The sequence below is a fragment of the Neopsephotus bourkii genome, unplaced genomic scaffold (assembly GCF_033783945.1).
Source record: "Neopsephotus bourkii isolate Nb327-2 ecotype Australia unplaced genomic scaffold, CSIRO-AGI_Nbou_v1 NB_1768, whole genome shotgun sequence".
NCBI classification, from domain to species: Eukaryota; Metazoa; Chordata; class Aves; order Psittaciformes; family Psittacidae; genus Neopsephotus; species Neopsephotus bourkii.
Genome location: NW_026902242.1, coordinates 10,576,301 through 10,589,119, shown reverse-complemented (window position 1 = coordinate 10,589,119; position 12,819 = coordinate 10,576,301). Strand labels below are relative to the sequence as shown.

General features: G+C 43.5%; 2 protein-coding genes and 1 non-coding gene across 8 annotated transcripts in view; 2 read left to right on the top strand and 1 right to left on the bottom strand.

Annotated features, from left to right (window-relative positions):
• EVI5 (ecotropic viral integration site 5) overlaps positions 1–2,884 on the bottom strand; it is a 77,730-nt gene extending 74,846 nt beyond the window's left edge. For 2 of the 6 annotated variants that reach the window (XM_061379270.1, XM_061379264.1), the window contains exon 1: positions 2,728–2,832. Coding sequence is in view for 1 of the 6 variants with exons in the window: in XM_061379263.1 (XP_061235247.1) it covers positions 2,159–2,164 (6 nt within the window). In the remaining 5 variants the exon portion in view is untranslated. Of the gene's footprint in view, positions 1–2,158; positions 2,307–2,727 lie in introns of those variants that run through there. The other 4 variants (XM_061379265.1, XM_061379268.1, XM_061379267.1 and 1 more) reach the window with 3 other exon arrangements.
• Positions 2,885–4,377: 1,493 nt separating this feature from the next.
• On the top strand, positions 4,378–11,789 carry RPL5 (ribosomal protein L5). Its single transcript, XM_061379279.1, has 8 exons — positions 4,378–4,623; positions 5,369–5,438; positions 5,529–5,644; positions 7,173–7,307; positions 7,874–8,076; positions 9,012–9,189; positions 10,888–10,976; positions 11,627–11,789. Exons 1-8 carry the CDS (start codon positions 4,621–4,623, stop codon positions 11,724–11,726), a joined length of 894 nt encoding a protein of 297 aa, XP_061235263.1. The 5' UTR covers positions 4,378–4,620; the 3' UTR covers positions 11,727–11,789.
• LOC133226177 (small nucleolar RNA SNORD21) lies at positions 8,756–8,852 on the top strand. Its single transcript, XR_009729436.1, has one exon. It is a non-coding gene; the product is annotated as a small nucleolar RNA SNORD21 (small nucleolar RNA).
• Positions 11,790–12,819: the final 1,030 nt, after the last annotated feature.

The window sequence follows — 12,819 nt, the reverse complement described above, 5'->3', positions numbered from 1 at the left end:
AGAATGCATTTTAATAACCTATTACCAAAACATTAATGGTTCATTTCTTTGTTAATTTTAATGATTAGACTGGAAGTAAAATCAACATAGATCAGACAAAATGATGCAGCCTGAAATAACATGAAGATCAAAGAATGACCCCTGACAGCAGGACCAGAAGGAGATCCCATCCTTCACTGCCCGAATCCTATAGCTGGCTCCACGCTCCCCAGGCTCTCTCAAAACACCATCTTGCTCTAGAGTTCACAGGAAGCCAAACAACACTAGAGTAAGTAAGAAAAAGTTATGATTCACTAAATCACTTCTGCTGTTTCCTTTTGAGGATACAGTTTCTGCATACATGCATACAACACAAACAGATCCCAACTGCGTGTAAGATGAACACAAGACAAGAGCCTCTGCACTGTTACTAACCACCACCCCTTTATTCCAGTCACCCTTGCTGGGGAAGGAAAGGATGCACTGCAACTACAGACATCTAAGCAGACAAGGCTACAGTGAAAGCACAATATTCCCTACTTACAGGAATAAAAAACTTACCAAGAGATGACTTTGTTATGAACTTGAAAGACACAAGGCACACTAGCTACAACCTTAAGTGACACATTCAAGCGATTTAGAGAATATACCTAAACAACTCCTAATTGGGTAGTCTTACAACAGGTAATATTTGTCTCTTTTTTAAATGATAAGTATTTTAATCAGGTCTGGGAAAAAAGTGAATTCAGAATATATAATCAAAGCAGGTATAGGCTCTTTGAAGGGGTAAAAAAAGCATTCACAGTCGAGATTTATTTTCTTTATTACTCTTCTAACTAACAGAAAAGATTTTTCTTTTAAAGGATGTACTTGACATCAAATGATACTCATGTATGAAATTTTACTATGTCAATTCCTTAAGCATTACAAACTATTTTTTTTCTACAAGTGAAGAAAACTAACCAGGAAGAGTAAGAGAATGTCAACATAATACTTGATATGCATACGCTCAGCTTGGCCGTTTTCCCCTTCTGAATCGTGATATCAGAAGGCTGAATTAGCAAAGTAAACAACTTTGTTTTTCAAACACTTGACTGAAAAAAGGACTTGTCTTCAAATTTTTATTACTTCTCCATTTATATCAATCCTACCCAAAGAACAACCAGACAATAACACAGCTCAGGCACGTCCTTTCATCCACCCCTTCTTGTGAATTTGGAAAAGCTTTTCTCCTATCTTTTCCTTTTCATGAACACCATTTCAACCATTCTCATCTCCAGCCATCTCTTGCTTACTTGTTCAAAAGCAATCAAACAAGCCCATAGAAAACAAGCTTATGAAGAACAGCAAGGAAAAAGTAAAATCAATTCAAGACACCCAGCTGTAGTTCAGGAAGAGCCTAAGCCTCAGCCCACAGGAGGTCAGGAGATAGAGAAAAGTCGGGTTGTTCTGGTGAAGCTTTCTTCTCCCAACATCTGCTCCTCTCAGTGACAATCCCTGCAGCTGCTCTGAGCCCAGTTCATTGAAGTCAGGCAATGCTGATTCATAACACCAACTGCTTTCCTCATCATCATGTCCCTCTTTTTCACTACCCATCTCTGTTTCTTCTCCTAATCCTTACTTGAAAAAGAATTCAGACCTATATATTTCAAAATAAGTCTTAAACTCTTATAGGTGTAAATAGGCAGATGTGCAATCATGATCAGAGCAGAAACCACACACTGAGAGAAGAGAAACAGGCACATTTTTGCAAAATGTTTTTCATTACTATATACCAGAAAAAAAACAAAACAAACCGAGATCCAGTCACTTTTTCCTTTAGAAACATGAAATAATGTGAATTTTTTAAATTGTAGAAAAAAGGTTTTAGATACTTTCGGAGATAAGTAAAACATACTGAATACTGTCGCTTCACTGTACAAACCTGCCTCCTTTCTATATCTTTTGTACGTGATCTTTGAACCAAAAATAACTCATCGCAGGCTGATATGAGTTTGTTTTGATACAGCCAGTGTTAATGCAAGCTCATGCTGGAAATTCAAAATGGTATATGCAACTTCATGGCTGCTGTATAAATGCTCTGCTTAGCAAGAATTAGATGGAACTACAGAAAAACCACACCAAGAGTTCGAGCTGCAACACATAACAAGTAGTCACAACATCAGTATCGACTTTTTACCCTCATTATATAATCTCGCTCACGCAGCTGCGGCAGGAGGTGGTAGAAATGAGACCTCGAAGCTGCGCTGGTAAATTGTATTTCTGTTCGGAACCGAAGACCTGCCGGGCCCCGCTTTAACGTTACTTCCACATCACCAGGCAGAGCCCCCCCGCTGCAGACAGACGGGCCCGACAGAACAGCCCCCCTCGCCGCCACCCGCGCCCTGCTCCACACAGAGGAGCTGCCAAAGACCCGTTCTCGTCCCCGCGACGGCTGAGCCGCGCCCGTGCCGCGGAGGAGCAGAGGACCGCGGAGGGACAGGGGCAGGCCGGGGCCGGGCACCGCGGCCTCCCGTCACCGCCACCCTGCTGGCCCGAGGGTCTTCCCCGCCCGCCGCTCCACCGGGACAGCAGGGCGCCGGGCCCTCAGTGGCCGCCGGTGCCCGCGGGGAGGTGACGCCCCGCCGCTGCCCAGCCCAACGGGAAGGAACACTGGGGCCGGGGTCGCCGCGCCCCGCCTAGGCCTGGTCGCTGCACTGCCCGCGGCCCCTCACAGCAAGGGAGAGCGAGGGCCCAGCCGCGCCTCACCTTGGAAGCGTTGCCTGCGGCGGCTCGGTACGAGCATCGGCGTGTTCCGCCGCCAGCCCCGCGGAGCTGCGCCCTGCCCCCGGCCGCTCGGCCCCGGCAGCCGGGACACGTCCCGCACCAGCGCAGGCGCACTCAGAGCGCAGTCGCCGCTGCCGCCGCGAGGGGCAGGCCCGCGCCCCCACCGCCACGGTTCGGCTGCAGCGGAGAGCAAAACCTACCGGAATCTCCATCTAGCGAAAGCTTAATTGGAATCGTTAATTACAACGCTACCAGAGCATACACAGGCTGCTTCACAGCCGAGGACGTAAAGAACAGACTCCTAAAAGCCAAGTAAGAAGCAACAACAGGAATAAGTTACAGGCAGGCCTCCAGCATAGTTATCTTTGCCTCAATAAGGCAATTGGTGTTGTAGATAACAGCAAAAGAAGTGCAATTGCTGCGAGACAACAGGCCTGCGCAAACACAGGGGGATACTCTTCTCACGGGAGATACTGCTGAAGTGCCCCTTTCATTCGTCCAAGTAACTTCTTCCATATGCAAGACAGTGCTCTAGAAGACATGTGATACATCGTACCCGAGTAAAAACACCACATGCAATACAACAGAAATTGAGAAATAGGAAAAAAAAAATGTAAACACACTCTTTTTCCTAATGATAAATGCCACTAGTAATAAACACTTCATTAACACATTAAAAACACAAGCTCCACAACCAGGCTACCTTCACAAGCTCAGAGCCTATACGCGCAGCAGACACCTTTCTAACCAATGCAGTCACCGAAGGTAGGTTCGGCCCCAAATTTGTAAGCTCAGGGGTGGGGCTGACCAGCTCAGCTGGAGTCCTCATCACACAGGCAGGTGTGGTGGGTGGGTAGCAGCCCAGTGTTGTGATGACGGCTATTGCAGGAGCAAAAAGTCTCCTTACAGAGAAAAGGACAAGGAACTGACTGTATTTTTTCTAGCTCAGCACCAAGACTAATGGAGTTTTACTTATGACACCACTCACCCCCATGCTGTATCTAAATACTTCATATCTGGAGCTAGTAGGTAGGAACCATGCTAGTATTTACCTGAGGTAGGAAACATTTATTATTTCTTTCATCCTAATATAGTTATTTTTATCAATTTAATAACGTTTAAAATATTGACCTATGTATAACAATTAGCTTGGGTTTGGTTTGGGTTTTTTGTGAAGGGAATGCAGATAACCAAATGCATCAGGAGCAAAGGTGATGCTTTGTGCACTTCCCTGGCAACGTCAAGAAATTTGGTGCTATTTGACCTGTTTGTGTCAGTGTATGGATGTATATATCTTTGCTTTAATTCATCAAACGTCAATTATCCCAAGTAGCTATAATTTATCTTAGGAACAGTGTTTGATTGGGCTTTGGTTGGTTTAATGTTTGAATTATTTATTGTTCTATCAACCGCGAAGATTTTCCCTAGAAAATTAAGGGAATTAAACCCCTATGTTTCTGTAATTGCCTGTTTTAAGATCACACCTATCAGTGTTTTTGTTGTAAGAATTCCTCCGCTGTGATAACAGCAAAGGAGTTTGTCTTGCTACCTCCTGCTTCTGCAGGTAGCGAAAAAGCACTTAGGAGCTATGACAAGTGACAGCAGTGTTATTTTTCCTTGGAAATACTTCTCAGGGAGGCTGTCTGCAGGCAGAAGGACGGACAGGGTCGACGCCGTCCCGCCGTGCAGCAGCTCCTCCAGGCCGGCAGGGGTCAGCAAGGCCGGGGCCGGCTCTGGAGGCGTGGCTCCGCGTCGCCGGGCTGGCGAGAAGCTGCGGCTGCGCACCGGGACCGGCCTTTTTCCCCCTGCTGCGGAGCGCAGTCGTTGTGCGGAGTAGGCCCGGGCCTAGGCCTAGACCGGACAGTACCTGGCACGATGGTCAGTACCGGCCCCGCGGGATGCCCGCGCCGTGGGGATGTTCTGCCCGCCGCGCTGCGGCCGCCGCGCTTCTCTGCCCGCGCGGATGGAGGCGGATTGGCTCCGGCCCGACGCCGGCGGTGGCTGCTCCAGCGTGGCAATGGCTGCCATTAGTGCTGGGGCTGCGGCAGAGCATGGTTCCTGCACGGCCCCATTACCGTCCGCGCTGCTGCGCTGAGGTGGAGGCAGACCGGGTCAGGCCCGGCCCGGCCCGGCCCGTGGGTGCTTGGCGGTGCGGCCCGGTTTGACGGAGCCCCGCGGGAGCCGGCTGGAGGCTTGGGGTCTGTGGCCGCTGTCTTCCTGCGGGGCAGTGGGGCTGAAGTGTGCGGAAGCGCGGGTCGCGGTGCCGTTGGAGGAGCGGGCTCCGAGGCCCTGGGGGACTGGCTGGGAGCGGCACGGTTACTGCTTCAGGTCGTGCAGGCAGACGTTCTGCTAAGAAGTCTATTTTCTGGTGTTTCTCCTGAAACAATGAATTTCACAGAAGTGTGCGTTTAGTTCCTGTGGGAAGGATCAAGCTTCTGGGGCTTAGTGTGGCTTTTCCCCCTCCCCCGCCACCCTTTACTTTAGTGATGATTTTCATTTAAATGTATAAGTAAATCCGGTTTATTTCTAATTTCACTACGGTTTTACTTGGGACGTACAGTTAGAATGGCTTTGGCTCACGTGATTCTATGTTAATAACATCCAGTCGTGTTTCTTATTCAAGGGGTTTGTGAAAGTTGTCAAGAATAAGGCGTACTTCAAGAGATACCAAGTGAAATTCAGGAGAAGGAGAGGTATGTTTAAATTCACTGTGATTTATAGTTGAATGCCGCTGACAAATATTCCTATTCACATGTTTTCACACTGTAACTGTTGTATTTCAGAGGGAAAAACTGATTACTATGCTCGTAAGCGTTTGGTAATTCAAGATAAAAACAAGTACAACACCCCTAAATATAGGATGATTGTGCGTGTTACCAACAGAGACATCATTTGCCAGGTGAGGTCTGTGGTGCTGTTGCTGCCTTACTAGCCTTCCCAGTGTGACACAAACAGCGAGGGTGGAGTGGCTGAAGCAGCTGAGGTTTTTAAGCTTGATCTGAGCAGCTTTTATAATGTAAAATGGTTTCTTAGGAGAGAGCAATTTTTAATGTTGCCACAACTTCAGTAATAAAGCGTATTCATAATGCAAAACAAATGTTGGTAGTGTCAGTGTCCTTCAGCCAGGTTATTTGTAATACAAAACTGGGCTGGTTTGATGATGCTAAGTAAAGACCTTGGGAAGGGGGAGGATTTCTCTATTCTGTGTTTGCTTTATTTAAAGTGCTTGAAAAAGGGAGTCATTGTATTTGACTGAAGGCAAAAGGGTTGACTGACCTGTCAACCTGCACTGACAGTTGTACTAAAGGTGCCTTTTCTTCTGAGAGGTTTTTTTCCTGTGATGGCATGTATATGATGTGAAACAGTGAGGCTATATGATGCCCTTCCAGTGAGATTAAAGCAGTTTGGTAGATAAGCACAGTAGGCATTTGGTTGTCCTCCCTGAGCACACAGTTGTGTGTTGCATCATACGGCATTCCTCATTGTGATTCGCTTTCCTGTTTCATTTCTAGAATGTTTTGATGAATTTTGAAGTTAGAAACGTAGTGTTTATTATAAATATATGTTGTTAACCTCAAAAAAGCAGCAGCTGTAAAAGTTAACTGTTCTGCTTTTTACATGGGATAATGATATGTCAAGAACAGAGTGGGTTTTTTTTCAGTCAGTTTAGACCTGTTTTATCTTTTGAAACTCAAAACAAAAGTTGGTGGTGGCAGGTGCTGATATTTGATAGATGGTACCTATCCAGTGTGTAGGCATCCTGCAAAAAGGGTGCAACTTTTCGATGTAGGAAGGAGGTATGGGATTCAAAAGGAGAAGGTTCCGTAGGTGAAAGGAACAGGAGAAACATACCTGATAGTATTGCTGTCCCACAGGAGACCTCAGAGATGGTGAAAATCTCAGACCCGTTAACAGAATAATTCCATAAGGTTATTATCTTAGAGTGGCTTGGATTGGAAAGATCTAGTTCCAACCCCCTGCCATGGCGGGTTCATAACAATGTTATCGCAAACTCTGTATCAGATGCTGTTTGCATCTTCCTGAGGTGTGTTATATACTGTGTTACGCAGAAAGTGGGACAGGATCCATCCACATGCATAATGAGTCTTGGAACGGTTGCTTTTGTAGGCAGTTTCCTGGCCTCTTGATTTGTGTGGAGAAATAAATGAAAGTTGTTGCTGACACGGACTTTCTCTGGCCTAACAGAGATTTGGCTTCTTTGTGCCTGTACTTTAGGACTTAATTATGCCTTTAAAAAACAAAGAATGAAAAGGGAATGACAAGCCCTTGATCTTGCTTGCAGGGGTTGGCAGTGTATAGTATAGACATTCCTCTGTAGTATTCCTGTCAGCTCAAGTAGATGTCGAAGAAACTATAAACTGAGCCCAGAATTCTGGTGAAAACACTAACTTTTGTTTCCTTGTCAGATTGCCTATGCTAGAATTGAAGGTGACATGATTGTCTGTGCTGCTTATGCCCATGAGCTGCCAAAATATGGTGTGAAGGTTGGTCTGACCAATTACGCAGCAGCATACTGCACAGGCCTGCTGATGGCACGCAGGGTAGGTATCTGTCCAGGCTACTGCTCTGGTTTTCTTACCGAAGGGAAAGCTCACTTTTTCCAGTGGTGTGCTGGTATTGATAAATGACTCTGTGGGCTTCTCTCAATAATAACTTTTGCTCTTTACCACATAGGTTTGATGGCCTCCTGTGCCTGTCAAATCACAGGAAGACATGTAACCACGCAGGTTCAAATCCAGCAGCCCACTTTTAAGTCTCAACACTTAAGTTTGGTGGAGGGAGGGAGTAAGAATAAAAATATAAGAATGCACCTCTAAGAGCTGAAAACATATAAACAGCATCCATCCATTTTCCGTATGAGCTTAGGAACACGTCTTTGAGTTTGCTGGTGTACCTGTTGGAACAAAAGGTTGAAACTTAACAGACGTGCTTCCAGTGGTGGTTGGTTAAAGCTTTGTTATTAGTTATGGGGTGCTAATTTTTTCAAAGAAATAATTTAAGACATGAAAATTTTACTGCAGATTTGGGCTTTACGGGGGTGGTGGTTCTTCATTTTGTTCATTAATGGAAAGAATTTCAGAAGTGCCTTTGTTTTCCTTTCCTGCAGCTTCTGAATAAATTTGGCCTTGATAAGATCTACGAAGGCCAAGTTGAAGTGACTGGTGATGAATACAATGTGGAGAGTGTAGACGGAAAGCCTGGTGCTTTCACATGCTACCTGGATGCAGGTCTTGCCAGAACTACCACTGGAAACAAAGTCTTCGGTGCTCTGAAGGGTGCAGTGGATGGTGGTCTGTCCATCCCCCATAGGTAATCTAGTCTGTTGGGAAGGATTCCTTTAGAATTAACCTGAGATTCTTCTGTAGGTGACAGTGTACACACACTGTCACTTAATGTCCCAGTGACCTGGGAATGATGATTTAGCCTTGGTTCTCAGGTGGGTTTGGGTTTTTGTGGTTGGTTCATTGGCTATTTCTTAATCCCAAAAGTTCAAATCTGAGAATGCTGCTGGGAATCTTGCAGCTACCAAGAGATGTTACTAAACTTTTAGAGACTGAAAAGCCATTTTGTTGCTTTGACTTAAGATCATGAAGTGATTGCCTGTGGTTAAGTAAATCTGCTTTAGCATTCTGTTGGTTTAAGTCTTTAGCAAATCGTGTGTGCTTAGTGCTTTCAGTGCAAACAACTGTACATACCAGGTACAATACCTCTGATGCTTGCTACAGGTGTCAGGACAATAGTAGGTCTGAGCTGTCCACCTGCACTTAAAATTCTTATACAGAAGTTTTGACAGCTCCTGTCATAGGCTGTGAATGACTGAACAAAGATTTTTGGCAGTTTTACCAACACTGATACTACTGCTGACTGCTGCTTTCTGCTAGCAGCAGTGAATGGGGAGGGAGAAATGAGCTTTGTTGTGTATTTTCTTCCCTTTTCCCATGATCTTCTATTCATTCCTGACTAATTTAGCAGTTTTTCTAACTTGGCTGCTACATGATGATACTCCCAATGACTGAACACTCTGTAGTTGGTCCATGGTGTGTATGTGATGTACAGCACTGTTTCAAGACGGGACTGATGGCAGCCGAGACAAACTTAAAGCTTCCATCTCTTGATTTTCTTTATCTTGTATTTTATAATTAGAGGGTCCTATCCCTCAGTTACCTGTATTGGTTATTTCTGTGTGGAACCTAGCCTCTGAATTGGAGCATTTGTCAATGTGTCTTTGCAATGCTGTTTCACAGTACCAAACGTTTCCCTGGGTATGACTCGGAAAGCAAAGAATTCAATGCAGAGGTTCACCGCAAGCATATCATGGGCCAAAATGTTGCAGATTATATGCGCTACCTGATGGAGGAGGATGAAGATGCTTACAAGAAACAGTTCTCCCAGTATATAAAGAACAACCTAACACCTGATGGGGTGAGATTTCTCTCTGGCTCATGTGCATTAATAGAGGTGTTATTAAGTCTTGCATAGAGACTTCTCTAGTAATGCAGATAAGATTAATATATAAAAAATTATACATATTACATGTTATCCATGCAAAGGAAGTATTTTTTCCTTTAAGAGCTCTGCAGTATGTTGTAGACCTTTTGAAAGCAAGATCTTTTTTCCTGCCATGAAGCTCACATTCTGCCTCTAAATCTAAGCTTACAGGACTGCATTCTAAGCTGGGCAGTCTTTGCAACCTTTTTTGGGGGGATTTTGTTTGATATGGAAGTTAACTTGAAGTTTCTATACGTGCTGCCCACTTATTCCTAGTTCCACACCACAGCCTGTCATTTCTGCAGCTGTGGGGATGTGCTCTGTGTCCAATCTGTTCTACCATTTTTGTGACCCTATAGGTAATTCTATGTTCCAGGTGAATATAGGGTAGCCCAAACTACTTTTGTTGTAGCAGCTGCAATCTTGTGAAATTAGACTGTAACACATCTTATTTCAGAATATTTTGTACAGAAAACTATAAAATGTGCAAGATTACCAAGGTATTAGCACTTCTTTCAAGTGTTTAACTCCTTTCAGATAGCATGCCTTGCTGCCTGTAATATTCTTGCTTGGTTTCCCCAATTACTGGTCCTGAAGCTCCAAACAAACATTCTCAAGTCATTTTTCAGGCTGTGGAAAACATAACTTTATTCTTTGTCCCTTTATTGCTATGTGGCTTGGGATGGATTGTTGGTTGGGTGGGTTTTTTTGTTTGTTTGTTTGTTGTTGTTGTGGGGTTTTTTTAACTTAATTGCTGCTTTTTGTAACTTAATATTTGCTAAAAGATAAGTAAGGTTATATTGCGAATGCCAGCTTCATCTAGTTTACTAATCAACAATATTTATAGCTGGTATTGCAATTAAGTGAGTCTAGGACTTTTGGCAGTAGCTAGACACTCTTTGTGCATCCTGACTTCTCACAGCTGGGATCTAGTGATCTTAATTAACTACCAGCAAAGGTCATGTTATGGAGCCATAGTTAATTTTGAGACACAGCAGCATTACTGCACCTTTGGGGACAATGCAGGGACTGTCAGTTCTTGCAAGACTTGCTACTCTAAAGCTGCTTTCACTGCTTCTGCTTCTTCCATCTTACTAAACAGCTTTGTAACATGTGCTGCTGTAGGGTTTGAAAGGGTGGTAAGATGACATGTCTGACAGTTTGTGTGGAATAATTTTGGCATAGTAAGTAAACATGAAGTATTTTATTCTAAGTAGAATAACTTTCTAGATTGCCTTTTCATTTCAGTGTGGGGAAGCTATGGCACTGAAAGCAGGCTTTGGAGGAAATAGTATTTCAACTGCAAGATAATAGCCTGTATTTGAGAGACTTGTGAGTTGTCTGTAGTTACTTTATGGCAGAAGAAAATTGCTTTCCTCTTGTTTGTGTCCCAAGTTGTGGGTTTGACTACCGAAATTGTATCCTAGCGATAGCAGCAATTTCAGTATGCTGCAGCAGTGTATAAAAAGTATTTCACAGGCAACCATGCAAAATTACAAGCTGTATTGTTATGTATTATGGAACCCTTTTCTAGTGCATGCTCTGGTCAGGGCGTCTTGGTTTTTTTATATGATGGTACAACTGGACCTCTATGGAGAACTGAACAATTCTTTTTAATTTTTTTTTTTAAAGATGGAAGAAATGTATAAAAAAGCCCATGCTGCTATACGGGATAATCCAGTCCATGACAAGAAACCCAAGAGAGAAGTCAAGACAAAGAGGTAAACCTTTCATTCTTTTTAACATGAACGTGACTGTTAAGAGACGCTTTTGGTTATGTTAGAACAAGTAATGAATTCTCATTGCAGTTATGTCATAACTTGCATTTTTTAGTTGAGATTAAGATACAAGCAGTTCTGTGTCACTTTATCTTGAGTTAACTTTAGACTTTAAGAGCTCTCAATTATATAAAAGTATTTCTCAAGTGGAGTATGCTTTTGGCCTGAATAGCTGGAACTCTTAACTGTTTATCTTCAGCTGTTAAATCTTTTCAGTGGGAAAGCTGCTTCTCTGACTGATCTGTCAGCCCTAAACTATTTGGATTTTTCAGGGTTCTGGGAGAAGAGAAATCAAGGCCCAACTGTTGCATTGGGCTCGACAGTGTCTATATTCTAGTCACAAGAGTACCGACTGAGCTTACCTTGTGAGGAGTTAAACTGCTGCAACCATGAAGCTTCCATGTCCAACCCTGTTGTCTTGTGTACCCAAGCTACAGCTTTAAATCATTATATAAGGAAATTGTGTGTTACAGAAGTGAGAATATGTTCTAGCACAGCATACTTGATAAGAGTTCTGGTGCACTGCAGCTTGCTTGACCACCCTTTTGCTTATTTCTGCCTTGGCTATATTGTATATTGTGCTTGCATTGCAGATGGAACTGTCCCAAGATGTCCCTCGCTCAGAAGAAGGACCGTGTTGCTCAGAAGAAGGCCAGCTTCCTCAGGGCTCAGGAGCGCGCAGCTGATAGTTAAGACAACTTCCACAGTTTGCTATGAAGCTTTGGAAAAAGTGGCAATAAATTTATTGAGTAAGCAGCTGTGAAAGACTGGCTTATTTATGTATCTTAGAAAGATGCAGAATAGTGATCCAGATAGGCTGTAGCTTTAAATAGGTTTCTCTCCCGCCCCCTTACAAATTGAACTCCTTCACGGAGGAGAGGTGACAGACTTGTAGCACCTGCAAGGCTGCTGCATTAGAATCATTCCCATGAAGGGGAAATCAATGTTACTAATTTCTAGTGTGGCTAGTACCAGACTGAGAAAAAGAAATAGCGGCTTCTAACTAAAAAAAAAATACCATAAATTTTTAAGTCTTTACATGTCCTTCACCATTTTTCTTTCAGCATACTTGATGTGATGAAGGAATCTATATGGAGCTTAGGAAAAACGCAGGAGTACTCACAGCAGGTGCTAAAGCCTCTGCCTAAAGGCAGCCGTAGGCCTTCAGGAACACAAACAGCAACACTTTGCCTACTGTGACTGAACTAGGTGATAGAGGAGTAGATGTCTAATTGAAGTATTTAAGCTTCCTCAGGTAACTGAAGTAAGTACTTTGATGCACTCAGCTCTAAGCTGATTAGAGCTGTGAAACAAGTACTGTCTTAAGCTGAATACTTCCCATGATGTAGTGTTTAGGCAAGAGAATTCACTTTCAAGTTGCATATACATGCTTAGTTAGAGAGGCTGACTGGCCCCTAATCCTTATTTTCTTCTATATCTTAATTTCATACGCACTTATTTGTTTCCCATTAGACTCACTGAAGTTGTCTGCACAGTTAAAACATGAGATACGTAGGCTACATGGAGGAATGTTTTGCTTTAAGATGCTGATAGATGGTAAGTACTGCTATTGAAAGAGAAAAGGAGGCCAGTGATATATTGTAAACAATGTATTTTTTTCCAATGAAAGCTCCAACTTGATGCAACAGCAATAAAAATGAAGGTTCTGTACAAGAAACCACTATTAAAACATGTTTTCCTGTTGTTCAAAATACCCAACAGTTGGGATTCAATAATCTCTGCCCAAAACCTGGTAGCAATTACGTTTTTCCACCAAGAACATGGC

Coding starts and splice junctions, on each gene's coding strand:
- RPL5 (XM_061379279.1), top strand. Junction 5,439..5,528: donor GAAATTCAGGAGAAGGAGAG/GTATGTTTAAAT, acceptor GTTGTATTTCAG/AGGGAAAAACTGATTACTAT. Junction 8,077..9,011: donor GGTCTGTCCATCCCCCATAG/GTAATCTAGTCT, acceptor GCTGTTTCACAG/TACCAAACGTTTCCCTGGGT.